A 13908-nucleotide genomic window follows, 5' to 3' on the forward strand; every position below is an offset into this window, starting at 1 on the left:
TCAGATGCCCTCCCTCACCTTGATGCAGAGGAAAAGCAGCGACAGAAAAACTCCAACAGGAATCATCACCAACAAAACCCCGAGAAGAGGAGCCTCCCTGAACACGGGCTGAGGACACAAGGACACGAGGAGACAAGGACACAAGGACACGAAGACACAAGGACACAAGGAGACGAGGACACGAGGACACGAGGACACAAGGACACGAGGACACAAGGACACGAAGACACGAAGACACAAGGAGACGAGGACACGAGGAGACGAGGACACGAGGACACGAAGACACAAGGAGACGAGGACACAAGGACACGAAGACACGAAGACACAAGGAGACGAGGACACGAGGAGACAAGGACACGAGGACACGAGGACACGAAGACACAAGGAGATGAGGACACGAAGACACACAGAGACGAGGACACAAGGAGATGAGGACACGAAGACACAAGGAGACGAGGACACGAGGACACAAGGAGACGAGGACACGAGGAGACGAGGACACGAGGACGCGAGGACACAAGGAGACGAGGACACGAGGACACGAGGTGACAAGGACACGAGGACACGAAGACACGAGGACACGAGGAGAGTAGGACAGGAGGACACGAGGACACAAGGACATGAGGAGACAAGGACACGAGGACACAAGGAGACGAGGACACAAGGACATGAGGAGACAAGGACACAAGGAGACAAGGACATGAGGAGACAAAACACAAGGAGACAAGGGGTTAGGAGATAAATGTTAGGAGCTAGGATTTAAGAATTGGGAATTGAGAACTAGGACTTAAGTGATAGGAGGTAGGATGTAGCAGGTAGGTGTTAGCAGGTAGGAGGTAGGTGTTAGGAGGTAGGCATTAGGAGGTAGGTATTAGGAGGTAGGAGGTAGGTGTTAGGAGGTAAGAGGTAGGTGTTAGGAGGTAGGCATTAGGAGGTAGGAGGTAAGTGTTAGGAGGTAGGAGGTAAGTGTTAGGAGGTAGGTGTTAGGAGGTAGGTGTTAGGAGTGTTAGGAGGTAGGAGGTAGGTGTTAGGAGGTAGGAGGTAGGTGTTAGGAGGTAGGAGGTAGGTGGTAGGTGTTAGGAGTTAGGTGTTAGGAGGTAGGAGGTAGGAGGTAGGTGTTAGGAGGTAGGTTAGGAGGTAGGTGTTAGGAGGTAGGAGGTAAGTGTTAGGAGGTAGGTGTTAGGAGGTAGGAGGTAGGTGTTAGGAGGTAGGTGTTAGGAGGTAGGTGTTAGGTAGGTGTTAGGAGGTAGGTGTTAGGAGGTAGGAGGTAGGTGTTAGGAGGTAGGTGGTAGGTGTTAGGAGGTAGGAGGTAGGTAGGAGGTAGGTGGTAGGTGTTAGGAGTTAGGTGTTAGGAGGTAGGTGGTAGGTGTTAGGAGGTAGGTGTTAGGAGGTAGGAGGTAGGTGTTAGGAGGTAGGTGTTAGGAGGTAGGAGGTAGGTGTTAGGAGGTAGGTTTAGGTAGGAGGTAGGAGGTAGGAGGTAGGTGTTAGGTAGGAGGTAGGTGTTAGGAGGTAGGTGTTAGGAGGTAGGAGGTAGGTGTTAGGAGGTAGGAGGTAGGAGGTAGGTGTTAGGAGTTAGGAGGTAGGACTCACCCTCAGACTCGTCCTGACGTCATAAACGAATCGTCTGATTCGCTGAGCCGCGCTGTTCCCGCCCTGAGCCTGTCACATGACACAAACACGCTCTCATGGGGTCAAAGGTCACAGGTCAAAGGTCAAAGGTTACGGACCTGCAGTGTCCCGGCCAAAACCGAGTCCAAGAACCGAGTCAGGTCCTCCTCCGTCTCCACGGCGACCGGCGGCTCAAACCAACTGTCATTGGTCAGATTCAAGACGAGGAGGAGGGGCACGATGACATCATCACTGTGAGACAGACAGAGGGAGGAGGGGCGTGGTCTGTGTATCACGTGATCATGTTGACCAATCAGAGCGAACGATTATAAAATGTTTTTTTAAGACGACTGAAGGATTTTGAGCTGAGAAAAAGTTTATGATCTAAAAATCACCACAAAATCTGACATTTTTGAAAATTATAGGTCCCTGTCAGTCCCTGTCAGCCCCTGTCAGTCCCTGTCAGTCCCTGTCAGTTGAGCAGGAGGTGTTTGTGTTTGTGACACTGACTCTGTGAGAAAAATCCTGTTTCAGTCCTGGATGTTTCAACAGAACACAAATAAACAAAAAACAAACAAATAAATAAACAAATAACAAACAAACAAACACCTGCAGATATTTAAACAGATCCATGCTCCAGATAATACTCCCTACAACTGTACAACCTAGTCTAAGTCTGGGTCCAGGTCTGGGTCCGGGTCTGGGTCCAGGAGGATCTCACCTCATGATGAATCCAGACACAAAATCCGTCTCCTCCAAAAATCCAAAATAAAAGAAACTAAAATGAGAAAAAGAAAAAAAAAGAAAAAAAAAAAGAAAAGAAAAGAGAGGAGGAGGTGTCTGGGGAGAGGGAGGACAGGAGGAGGAGGTGTCTGGGGAGGGGGAGGACAGGAGGAGGAGGTGTCTGGGGAGGGGGGAGGAGGAGGAGGTTCTGGGAGGAGGAGGAGGTGTCTGTCTGGGGAGAGGGAGGACAGGAGGAGGAGGTGTCTGGGGAGGAGGAGGTGTCTGGGGAGGGGGAGGAGGCAGGAGGAGGAGGTGTCTGGGGAGGAGGAGGAGGAGGAGGAGAGGAGGAGGTGGTGTCTGGGGAGGAGGAGGTGTCTGGGGAGGGGGGAGGAGGGAGGAGGAGGTGTCTGGGGAGGGGAGGACTGGGGAGGAGGAGGTGTCTGGGGAGGAGGGGGAGGAGGACAGGAGGAGGTGTCTGGGGAGGGGAGGAGGAGTCTGGGAGGAGGAGGTGTCTGGGGAGGAGGAGGTGGAGGAGGTGTCTGGGGAGGGGAGGAGGAGGAGGAGGAGGTGTCTGGGGAGGAGGAGGAGGACTGGGGAGGAGGAGGAGGTGTCTGGGGAGGAGGAGGACAGGAGGAGGTGTCTGGGGAGGGGAGGAGGTGTCTGGGGGAGGAGGAGGGGAGGGGGAGGACCTGTTCTTGATTTTGTTTGTTGAAATTTTCTGGACCAAAGTTTTGTATCTGAAAAAAAAAAAAAAAAAAAAACTCACAATTTAACACAAAAGTAAAAGTAAAAGTACAAGTACTGTAGTACAAGTACAAGTACTGTAGTAAAAGTACTGTAGTACAAGTACTGTAGTTATAGTACATGTAGTACTTGTACAGACCTGAGACTTTCTTCAGAACGAGAATTTCCCAAAACAGCAACAAGAACCAAGCGACCTGAAACACAAACCTGGTTTAGACCTGGTTTAGTCCTGGTCTAGTCCTGGTCTAGTCCTGGTTTAGACCTGGTTTAGACCTGGTTTAGTCCTGGTTAGTCCTGGTCTAGTCCTGGTTTAGACCTGGTTTAGACCTGGTTTAGTCCTGGTTTAGACCTGGTTTAGTCCTGGTTTAGTCTTGGTTTAGTCCTGGTTCAGTCCTGGTTTAGTCCTGGTTTAGTCCTGGTTCAGACCTGGTTTAGTCCTGGTTTAGTCCTGGTTTAGTCCTGGTTTAGTCCTGGTTTTAGTCCTGGTTTAGTCCTGGTTTAGTCCTGGTTTAGTCCTGGTTTAGTCCTGGTTTAGTCCTGGTTTAGTCCTGGTTTAGTCCTGGTTTAGTCCTGGTTTAGTCCTGGTTTAGTCCTGGTTTAGTCCTGGTTTAGTCCTGGTTTAGTCCTGGTTTAGTCCTGGTTTAGTCCTGGTTTAGTCCTGGTTTAGTCCTGGTTTAGTCCTGGTTTAGTCCTGGTTTAGTCCTGGTTTCAGTCCTGGTTTAGTCCTGGTTTAGTCCTTGGTTCAGTTCCTGGTTTAGTCCTGGTTTAGTCCTGGTTTAGTCCTGGTTTAGTCTGGTTCTGGTTTAGTCCTGGTTAGTCCTGGTTTAGTCCTGGTTTAGTTCTGGTTTAGTCCTGGTTTAGTCCTGGTTTAGTCCTGGTTTAGTCCTGGTTTAGTCCTGGTTTAGTCCTGGTTTAGTCCTGGTTTAGTCCTGGTTTAGTCCTGGTTTAGGTTCAGTCCTGGTTCAGTCCTGGTTTAGTCCTGGTTTAGTCCTGGTTTAGTCCTGGTTTAGTCCTGGTTTAGTCCTGGTTTAGTCCTGGTTTAGTCCCCTGGTTTAGTCTGGTTTAGTCAGTCTTGGTTTAGTCCTGGTTTAGTCCTGGTTTAGTCCTGGTTCAGTCCTGGTTTAGTCCTGGTTCAGTCCTGGTTTAGTCCTGGTTTAGTCCTGGTTTAGTCCTGGTTTAGTCCTGGTTTAGTCCTGGTTTAGTCCTGGTTTAGTCCTGGTTTAGTCCTGGTTTAGTCCTGGTTTAGTCCTGGTTTAGCCTCTTGAGTACAGGTTGTAACTGTCGAGTTTCTCAAACGTCGAGAATCGTTCAGTTTGAACCCAGGACCTGAGGTCACGACCCCCGTCAGCTGCAACACAGGGTCAGAGGTCACAGGTCACAGGGGTCACAGGGGTCAGGGGTCACAGGGGTCACAGGGGTCAGGGGTCACAGGGGTCACAGGGGTCACAGGGGTCAGGGGTCAGACTCACGGTTGAAGCGCAGAAACGTTTCGTCTTTAAAAACGAGAACAGCAGGAAATGACGTCACAGAAACCCACTGCAAGAGACGACCAATCAGAAGAGAGCTCACCACAGACCGACCAATCAGAACACACCACAGACCGACCAATCAGAACACACCACAGACCGACCAATCAGAACAGAGCACACCACAGACCGACCAATCAGAACACACCACAGACCGACCAATCAGAACACACCACAGACCGACCAATCAGAACAGAGCACACACAGACGACCAATCAGAACAGAGCACAGAGAGATTATAGGCTCCAGTCAGTAGAGTCAGGTCAGTAGAGTCAGTAGAGTCAGTAGAGTCAGGTCAGTAGAGTCAGGTCAGTAGAGTCAGTAGAGTCAGGTCAGTGGAGTCAGTAGAGTCAGGTCAGTAGAGTCAGGTCATTAGAGTCAGTAGAGTCAGGTCAGTAGAGTCAGTAGAGTCAGGTCAGTAGAGTCAGGTCAGTAGAGTCAGGTCATTAGAGTCAGTAGAGTCAGGTCAGTAGAGTCAGTAGAGTCAGGTCAGTCAGGTCAGTAGAGTCAGGTCAGTAGAGTCAGGTCATTAGAGTCAGTAGAGTCAGTAGAGTCAGGTCAGAGTCAGTAGAGTCAGTAGAGTCAGTAGAGTCAGTCAGTAGAGTCAGGTCAGAGATCAGTAGAGTCAGTAGAGTCAGTCAGTAGAGTCAGTAGAGTCAGTAGAGTCAGTAGAGTCAGTAGTCAGTAGTCAGTAGAGTCAGGTCAGTAGAGTCAGGTCATTAGAGTCAGTAGAGTCAGGTCAGTAGAGTCAGGTCAGTAGAGTCAGTAGAGTCAGGTCAGTAGAGTCAGGTCAGTAGAGTCAGTAGAGTCAGGTCAGTAGAGTCAGTAGAGTCAGGTCAGTCAGTAGAGTCAGTAGAGTCAGTAGAGTCAGTAGTCAGTCAGGTCAGTAGAGTCAGTAGAGTCAGGTCAGTAGAGGTCAGTAGAGAGGTCAGTAGTCAGTAGAGTCAGTAGAGTCAGTCAGTAGAGTCAGGTCAGTAGAGTCAGGTCAGTAGAGTCAGTCAGTAGTAGTCAGGTCAGTCAGAGTCAGTCAGTAGAGTCAGGTCAGTAGAGTCAGGTCAGTAGAGTCAGGTCATTAGAGTCAGTAGAGTCAGTAGAGTCAGGTCAGTAGAGTCAGTAGAGTCAGGTCAGTAGAGTCAGGTCAGTAGAGTCAGTAGAGTCAGGTCAGTAGAGTCAGTAGAGAGTCAGTCAGTAGAGTCAGGTCAGTCAGAGTCAGTAGAGTCAGTAGAGTCAGGTCAGTAGAGTCAGTAGAGTCAGGTCAGTAGAGTCAGTAGAGTCAGGTCAGTAGAGTCAGGTCAGTAGAGTCAGTAGAGTCAGGTCAGTAGAGTCAGTAGAGTCAGGTCAGTAGAGTCAGTCAGGTCAGTAGAGTCAGTAGAGTCAGGTCAGTAGAGTCAGTAGAGTCAGGTCAGTAGAGTCAGTCAGTAGAGTCAGGTCAGTAGAGTCAGTAGAGTCAGGTTAGTAGAGTCAGTAGAGTCAGGTCAGTAGAGTCAGTAGAGTCAGGTCAGTAGAGTCAGGTCAGTAGAGTCACACAGATCTGTGACGCTCTGCAGCTGCACAACATCACAACTCTAACCCCCAATGAGTACTATAGTACTACAAGTACTACAATACTACACTACTACAATACTACAAGTACTACAGTACTACAAGTACTACAAGTACTACACTACTACAATACTACAAGTACTACAGTACTACAAGTACTACAAGTACTACACTACTACAATACTACAGTACTACAGTACTACAAGTACTACAATACTACAGTACTACAGTATAGTAGTACTACTATATAACAGTAATACTGTACTGTAGTACTATAATTTTACTATAGTGTCAGGTGTGCACCTGTGGCAGGTGCTCTCGACAGGTGCTGTAGAAGTTGGTGTGAACGATGAAATCCTGAGCCACAGCTGAGAAGTTACTCTGAAAAACACACAGTACTACACATAGTACTACAAAGTACTATAGAGTACTACAGAGTACTACACAGTACTACAAACTACTGCAGAGTACTGCACAGCACTACATAGTAATGCAAGTATTTAGGAAGAGGAGTTAGGAGGGAGGAGGTAGGAGTAGGAGGTAGGAGGTAGGAGTTAGGAGGTAGGAGGTAGGAGGTAGGAGGTAGGAGGTAGGAGGTAGGAGGTAGGAGTAGGAGGTAGGAGGTAGGAGGTAGGAGTTAGGAGTAGGAGGTAGGAGGTAGGAGGTAGGAGGTAGGAGGTAGGAGGTAGGAGGTAGGAGGTACCTTGAGTTCTGAAGTGGCTCCGATGAAGAGGAAAAGGACTTTGTGTCTCCTCAGAGCGTGAACGACCATCTGCCCCGAAGACAGAGTCCGGACCACAGGACTGAAACAGACCGGGTTTAGACCAGGTTGAGACCAGGTTGAGACCAGATTCAGTCCTGGTTTAGTCCTGGTTTAGTTCTGGTTTAGTCCTGGTTGAGTTCTGGTTTAGTCCTGGTTTAGTCCTGGTTTAGTCCTGGTTGAGTTCTGGTTTAGTCCTGGTTTAGTCCTGGTTTAGTCCTGGTTGAGTTCTGGTTTAGTCCTGGTTTAGTTCTGGTTTAGTCCTGGTTGAGTTCTGGTTTAGTCCTGGTTTAGTCCTGGTTTAGTCCTGGTTTAGTCCTGGTTTAGTCCTGGTTGGTTCTGGTTTAGTCCTGGTTTAGTCCTGGTTTAGTCCTGGTTTAGTCCCTGGTTTAGTCCTGGTGTAGTCCTGGTTTAGTCCTGGTCTAGTCCTGGTGTAGTTCTGGTTTAGTCCTGGTTGAGTCCTGGTTGAGTCCTGGTTGAGTTCTCACCCTGAGACTCTGTCGGTGAAGTCCAGGATTGAGTCTTTGGTCTTTGGGCCTTGGTAATTAAACTTCTGCTCCTTCTTCCACCTCAGAGACAAACACAAGAGGTCAGAGGTCACCACAGGGGTCAGAGGTCACCACAGGGGTCAGAGGTCACCACAGGGGTCAGGGGTCACCACAGGGGTCAGGGGTCATCCAAACTAAACTAAACCAAACTAAAATTAATTTAATTTTATTTTATTTTATTTTATTTGATCTAAACTAAGACAAACTTTACTAAGTTCAGATCCGACAGATGAGTCAGAGTCAGACACTCACAGGACGATGGCCGGATAAACACGAACACGGAACTCTCTGGAAAAAACTGACACAACACTCTGTGAGACCGGGTTTAGACCGGGTTTAGACCGGGTTAGTCCTGGGTTAGTCCTGGTTGAGTCCTGGGTTAGTCCTGGTTGAGTTCTGGGTTAGTTCTGGTTGAGTTCTGGGTTAGTCCTGGTTGAGTTCTGGGTTAGTACCTGTGTTGCTGGTGGCGTCCACTCGTCCCACTTGGACCGGGGACCCGAGACTCCGGAGCTCAGACCCGATCTGAGTCCAGACCGGGTCCAACTGTTTACACATCAAACACCAGGGGGCGTAGAACTGCAAGAGAGAAACAGAACCAGGACTAAACCAGGTCTAAACCAGGACTAAACCAGGATTTTTGTGCTTTTACCTTTATGAGCCAAATATCGTCTTTCTCACGAGTCTCCAAGAACCTGAAACACAACAGAAGAAAATTCAACAATATGAGCCACAGTGAACCCCGACAAACCCCAAAACAAACCCCAACAAACCCCGACAAACCCCACAAACCAAACCCCAACAAACCCCAAACCCCGACAAACCCCACAAACCCCAACAAACCCCAAACAAACCCCAACAAACCCCACAAAACAAACCCCCAACCCGACAAACCCAACAAACCCAACAAACCCCGACAAACCCCAAAACCCCAAAACAAACCCCAACAAACCCAACAAACCCCGACAAACCCCAACAAACAAACCCCAAAAACCCCAAAACAAACCCCAAAACAAACCCCAACAAACCCCGACAAAACCCCAAACAAACCCCAAAAACCCCGAAACCCCAAAACCCCCCAAAAACCCCAACAAACCAAACCCAAAACAAAACCCACCAACCCAAAACCCCAAAACCCCAAAACCCCAACAAACAAACCCAAAACAAACCCAACCCAAACCCCGAAACAAAACCCGACAAACCCCAAACCCCAAACACAACCCCAAACAAAACCCCAAACAAAACCCCGACAAACCCAAACAAAACCCAACAAACCCCAAAACAAACCCCAAAACCCCAAAACAAAACCCAAAACAAACCCAACAAAAACCCAAAACAAACCCCAAACAAACCCAAAAACCCCAAAACCCAAACAAACCCGACAAACCCAAAACAAACCCAAAACAAAACCCCAAACAAACCCCGACAACCCCAAAACAAACCCCAAAACAAACCCCAAAAACAAACCCAAACAAACCAAAACAAACCCAACAAACCCCAAACAAACCCCGAACAAACCCCAACAAAACCCCAACAAACCCCAAAACAAACCCCAACAAACCCCAACAAACCCCAAAACAACAAACAAACCCAACAAACCCCAAAAACCCCAAAAACCCCAAAACAAACCCCAAAACCCAAAACCCAAACCCCAAAAACAAACCCCAACAAACCCCGACAAACCCCAAAACAAACAAACCCCAACAAACCCCAACAAACCCCAAAACAAACCCCAACAAACCCGACAAACCCCAAAAACCCCAACCCCAACAAACCCCGACAAACCCCAAACAACCCCGAACAAACCCAAAACCCCAACAAACCCCAACAAACCCCGACAAACCCCAACAAACCCCACAAACCCCGAACAAAACCCCAACAAACCCCAAAAAACCCCAAACAAACCCCAAAACAAACCCCAACGAAACCCAAAACAAACCCCAACAAACCCCAAAACAAACCCCAAAAACCCCAAAACCCCCAACAAACCCAAAACAAACCCAACAAACCCAAAACAAAACCCCAAACAAAACCCCAACAAACCCCGAACAAACCCCAAAACAAACCCCAAAAAAAACAAACCCCAAAACAAACCCCAACAAACCCAAACAAACCCAAAAACCCCAAAAACAAACCCCAACAAACCCCAAAACAAACCCCAAAACAAACCCCAAAACCCCAAAACAAAACCCCAACAAACAAACCGACAAACCCAAAAAAACCCAACAAACCCCAACAAACCCAAAAACCCCAAACCCCAAAACAAACCCCAACAAACCCCGACAAACCCAAAACAAACCCCAACAAACCCCAACAAAACCCCAAAACAAACAAAAACCCCAACAAACCCCAAACAAACCCCGAAAACCCCGACAAACCCCAAAACAAAAACCCCAAAACAAAACCCCAAAACAAACCCCAACAAACCCCAAAACCCCAACAAACCCCACAAACCCCAAAACAAACCCCAAAAACCCCCGACCAAAACCCAAACCCCAAAACAAACCCCAAAACAAACCCCGAACAAACCCCAACAACCCAAAAACAAACCCCAAACAAAACCCCGAACAAACCCAAAACAAACCCCAAACCCCAACAAACCCCAAAACAAACCCAACAACAAACCCCAAAAACAAACCCCAAAACAACCCCAAAACAACCCCCAACAAACCCCAAAACAAACCCCAAACAAACCCCGAACAAACCCAAAACAAAACCCCAACAAACCCCAAAACAAACCCAACAAACCCCAAAACAAAACCCAACAAACCCAAAACAAACCCCCAAAACCCCAAAACAAAACCCCAACAACCCCAACAACCCCAAAACAAACCCCAAAACAAACCCCAACAAAACCCCAAAAAACAAAACCCCAAAACAAACCCCCAACAAACCCCAAAAACCCCAACAACCCCAAAACAAACCCCAACAAACCCCGAACAAAACCCAAAACAAACCCAAAACCAAACCCCAAACAAACCCCAAAAAACCCCAACCCCAACAAACCCAAACAAAACCCCAACAAACCCCAAAACAAACCCAAAACAAACCCAAAACAAAACCCCAACAAACCCCAAAACCCAAACCCCAACAAAACAAACCCAAAAAACAAACCCCAAAACCCCAAACAAACCCCAACAAACCCCAACAAACCCCAAAACAAACCCCGACAAACCCAAAACCCCAAAACAAACCCCCAACAAACCCCGACAAACCCAAAACAAACCCCGACAAACCCCAACAAACCCCAACAAACCCCAAAACAAACCCCAAAACCCCAAAACCCCCAAAACAAACCCCAAAAACAAACCCCAAAACAAAACCCCAAAACAAACCCCAACAAACCCCAAAACAAACCCCAAAAACAAACCCCCAACGACAAACCCAAAACAAACCCCGACAAACCCAAACAAACCCCGAAAACAAACCCCAACAAACCCAAAACAAACCCCAAAAAACCCCAAAACCCCAAAACAAACCCCAACAAACCCCAACAAACCCCAAAACAAACCCCAAAAACCCCAAAACAAACCCCAACAAACCCCGAAAAACCCAAAACAAACCCCAAACAAAAAACCCCAACAAACCCCAAACAAACCCCAACAAAACCCCGACAAACCCCAACGAACCCAAACCCCGAAAACCCCAACAAACCCAACAAACCCCAAACAAACCCCAAAACCCAAAAACCCCAAAAAAAACCCAAAACAAACCCCAACAAACCCCCCCAACAAACCCCAAAACAAACCCCAAAACAAACCCCAACAAACCCCAAAACAAACCCCAACAAACCCCAACAAAACCCCAACAAAACAAAAAAACCCCAAACCCAAAACAAACCCCAACAAAACCCCGAACAAACCCCAAAACAAAACAAACCCAAAACAAACCCCAAACAAACCCAAACCCCAAAACCCCAAAACCCCAAAACAAACCCCAAAAAACAACCCCAACAACCCCGACAAACCCCGACAAACCCCAACAAACCCCAAACAAACCCCGACAAACCCCAAAACAAACCCCAACGAAACCCAACCCAAAAACCCAAAAAAACCCCGAACAAACCCCGACAAACCCCAACAAAACAAACCCCGAACAAACCCCAACAAACCCCAACAAAACCCAAACAAACCCCACAAACCCCAACCCAAAAAACAACAAACCCCAACAAACCCCAACAAACCCCAAACCCCAAACCCCACAAACCCCGACAAACCCCAACAAACCCCAACAAAACCCCGACAACCCAAACAAAACCCCAAAACAAACCCAACCCCAAAAAACAAACCCCAAAAACCCCAACAAAACCCCAACAAACCCAACAAACCCCGACAAACCCCAAAACCCCAAACCCCAAAACCCCAAAAAACAAACCCCAAAACAAACCCCAACAAACCCCGACAAAACCCAAAACAAACCCCGACAAACCCAACAAACCCCGACAAACCCCAAAACACCCAAAACCCCCAACAAAACCCGACAAACCCCAACAAACCCCAAAACAAACCCCAAAAACAAACCCCAAACAAACCCCAAAACAAACCCCGACAAACCCCAACAAAACAAAACCCCACAAACCCCAAAACCCCAACAACCCCCAAAACAAACCCCAAAACAAACCCCAAACAAACCCCAACAACAAACCCCAACGAACAAACCCCAAAACAAACCCCAACAAACCCCAAAACCCCAAAAAACCCCAAAAAACCCCCAAAACCCCAAAACAAACCCAAAAACCCCAAAACAAACCCCAAAACAAACCCCAACAAACCCCAAAAAAAACCCCAAAACCCAAAACCCCCAACAACCCCACAACCCCAACAACCCCGACAAACCCCAATGAACCCCACAAACCCAAACCCCAAAACAAACCCCAACGAAACCCCAAAACAAACCCCAACAAACCCCAAAACAAACCCCAAAACAACCCCAAAAACCCCAAAACAAACCCAACGAACCCAACAACCCCAACAAACAACCCAAAACAAACCCCAACCCAAACAAACCCCGACAAACCCAAAACCCAAACAAACCCCAACAAACCCCAAAAACCCCACAAACCCAAAACCCCAAAACCCCAAAACAAACCCAACAACCCCGAAAACCCCAAAACAAACTCCAACAAACCCCAACAAACCCCAAAACAAACCCCAACAAACCCCAAAACAAACCCCAACAAACCCCAAAACAAACCCCAACGAACCCCAAAACAAACCCCAACGAACCCCAAAACAAACCCCAACGAACCCCAAAACAAACCCCAAAACAAACCCCAACGAACCCCAAAAAAAAAACCCCAACGAACCCCAAAACAAACCCCAACGAACCCCAAAACAAACCCCAACGAACCCCAAAACAAACCCCAAAACAAACTCCAACGAACCCCAAAACAAACCCCAACGAATCCCAAAAATGAAGAAATGAAACACTCACGAGTCGTTGAGCTCCTCCACAAAACCTCCAACTGACGAAACCAAACCTGAACCACAGAGACCTGGTTTAGTCCTGGTTTAGTCCTGGTTCAGTCCTGGTTTAGTCCTGGTTTAGTCCTGGTTTAGTCCTGGTTTAGTCCTGGTTTAGTCCTGGTTTAGTCTGGTAGTCCTCAGTCCTGGTTCAGTCCTGGTTCAGTCCAGTCCTGGTTGAGTCTTGGTTTAGTCCTGGTTTAGTCCCGGTTCAGTCCTAGTTTAGACCTGGTTTAGTCCTGGTTGAGATCCCAAACAGAACTTCCCATGTTGATATGATCCTGCCATGCTGTCAACCACATGGACTAAACCAGGACTAAACCAGAACTCAACCAGAACTAAACTAGGACTAATCCAGGACTAGAGCCTAACCCAGTCCACAGTGAGTCCTGGTCCGGTCCGGTCGGGTCCTGGTTCTGATGCAGACCTGAGAGGACGAGGAGCAGACACACGAGAGACGCCATGGTCCTGGTCCGGTCTGAGCCCGATCTAATCCTGGTCCTAATCCTGGTCCTAATCCTGACGCCCTGGATTATTCAAAAGGCACAACTTTATTTACACAGTCAGGACAGGACCAGGACTAGACCAGGTCTAAACAAGGACTAAAACAGGACTAAACCAGAACTAAACCTGGTCTAAAACAGGACTAAACCAGGACTAAACAAGGACTAAACCAGGACTAGACCAGGACTGAGGAATGACCCTGATCTGAGTCTCTTCTGTTTGTGTCAAAGTGTTTTTATTTATTTGTATGAGTTAAATCATAAATATAATATTTAATCAAAATATATAATCATATTTAATCATATACAACACACACATTTACATATCAATGTGTCTATATTTGTGTATATATCTATATATATATATATATATATATATATATTATATATATTATTATATATATATATATATATATATATATATTTATATATATTTGCGTATCTCTGCACACAAACACTTGGGTCTGGTTTTGTTTTTATTGATTTTATTGAAAA

The 13908-nt window shown here is 47.4% G+C and overlaps 1 protein-coding gene across 1 annotated transcript; it reads right to left on the reverse strand.

Annotated features, from left to right (window-relative positions):
- On the reverse strand, positions 1-13374 carry LOC110153170 (protein disulfide-isomerase TMX3-like). The gene is made up of 14 exons (XM_055151428.1): positions 13338-13374; positions 12882-12912; positions 8101-8143; positions 7904-8027; positions 7704-7749; positions 7392-7472; positions 6847-6946; positions 6447-6524; positions 4545-4611; positions 4334-4423; positions 3205-3278; positions 1728-1850; positions 1591-1659; positions 1-108 (listed from the first exon to the last, which is right to left on the reverse strand). The coding sequence occupies exons 1-14, from the start codon at positions 13372-13374 to the stop codon at positions 1-3; spliced, it is 1071 nt and encodes a 356-aa protein (XP_055007403.1).
- Positions 13375-13908: the final 534 nt, after the last annotated feature.

The sequence above is a fragment of the Boleophthalmus pectinirostris genome, unplaced genomic scaffold (genome assembly GCF_026225935.1).
Source record: "Boleophthalmus pectinirostris isolate CB_2022bp ecotype Guang Dong unplaced genomic scaffold, ASM2622593v1 HiC_scaffold_16, whole genome shotgun sequence".
Lineage (NCBI taxonomy): Eukaryota > Metazoa > Chordata > Actinopteri > Gobiiformes > Gobiidae > Boleophthalmus > Boleophthalmus pectinirostris.

Bases quoted from the DNA above. Each gene is read 5' to 3' on its own strand.
- LOC110153170 (XM_055151428.1), bottom strand. From the start codon at position 13,374: ATGGCGTCTCTCGTGTGTCTGCTCCTCGTCCTCTCAG. The intron at 7,473-7,703 runs GTGAGTGTCTGA...TTTGTCTCTGAG, and splicing joins GTTTATCCGGCCATCGTCCT to GTGGAAGAAGGAGCAGAAGT. The intron at 6,947-7,391 runs GTGAGAACTCAA...GGTCTGTTTCAG, and splicing joins TTCACCGACAGAGTCTCAGG to TCCTGTGGTCCGGACTCTGT.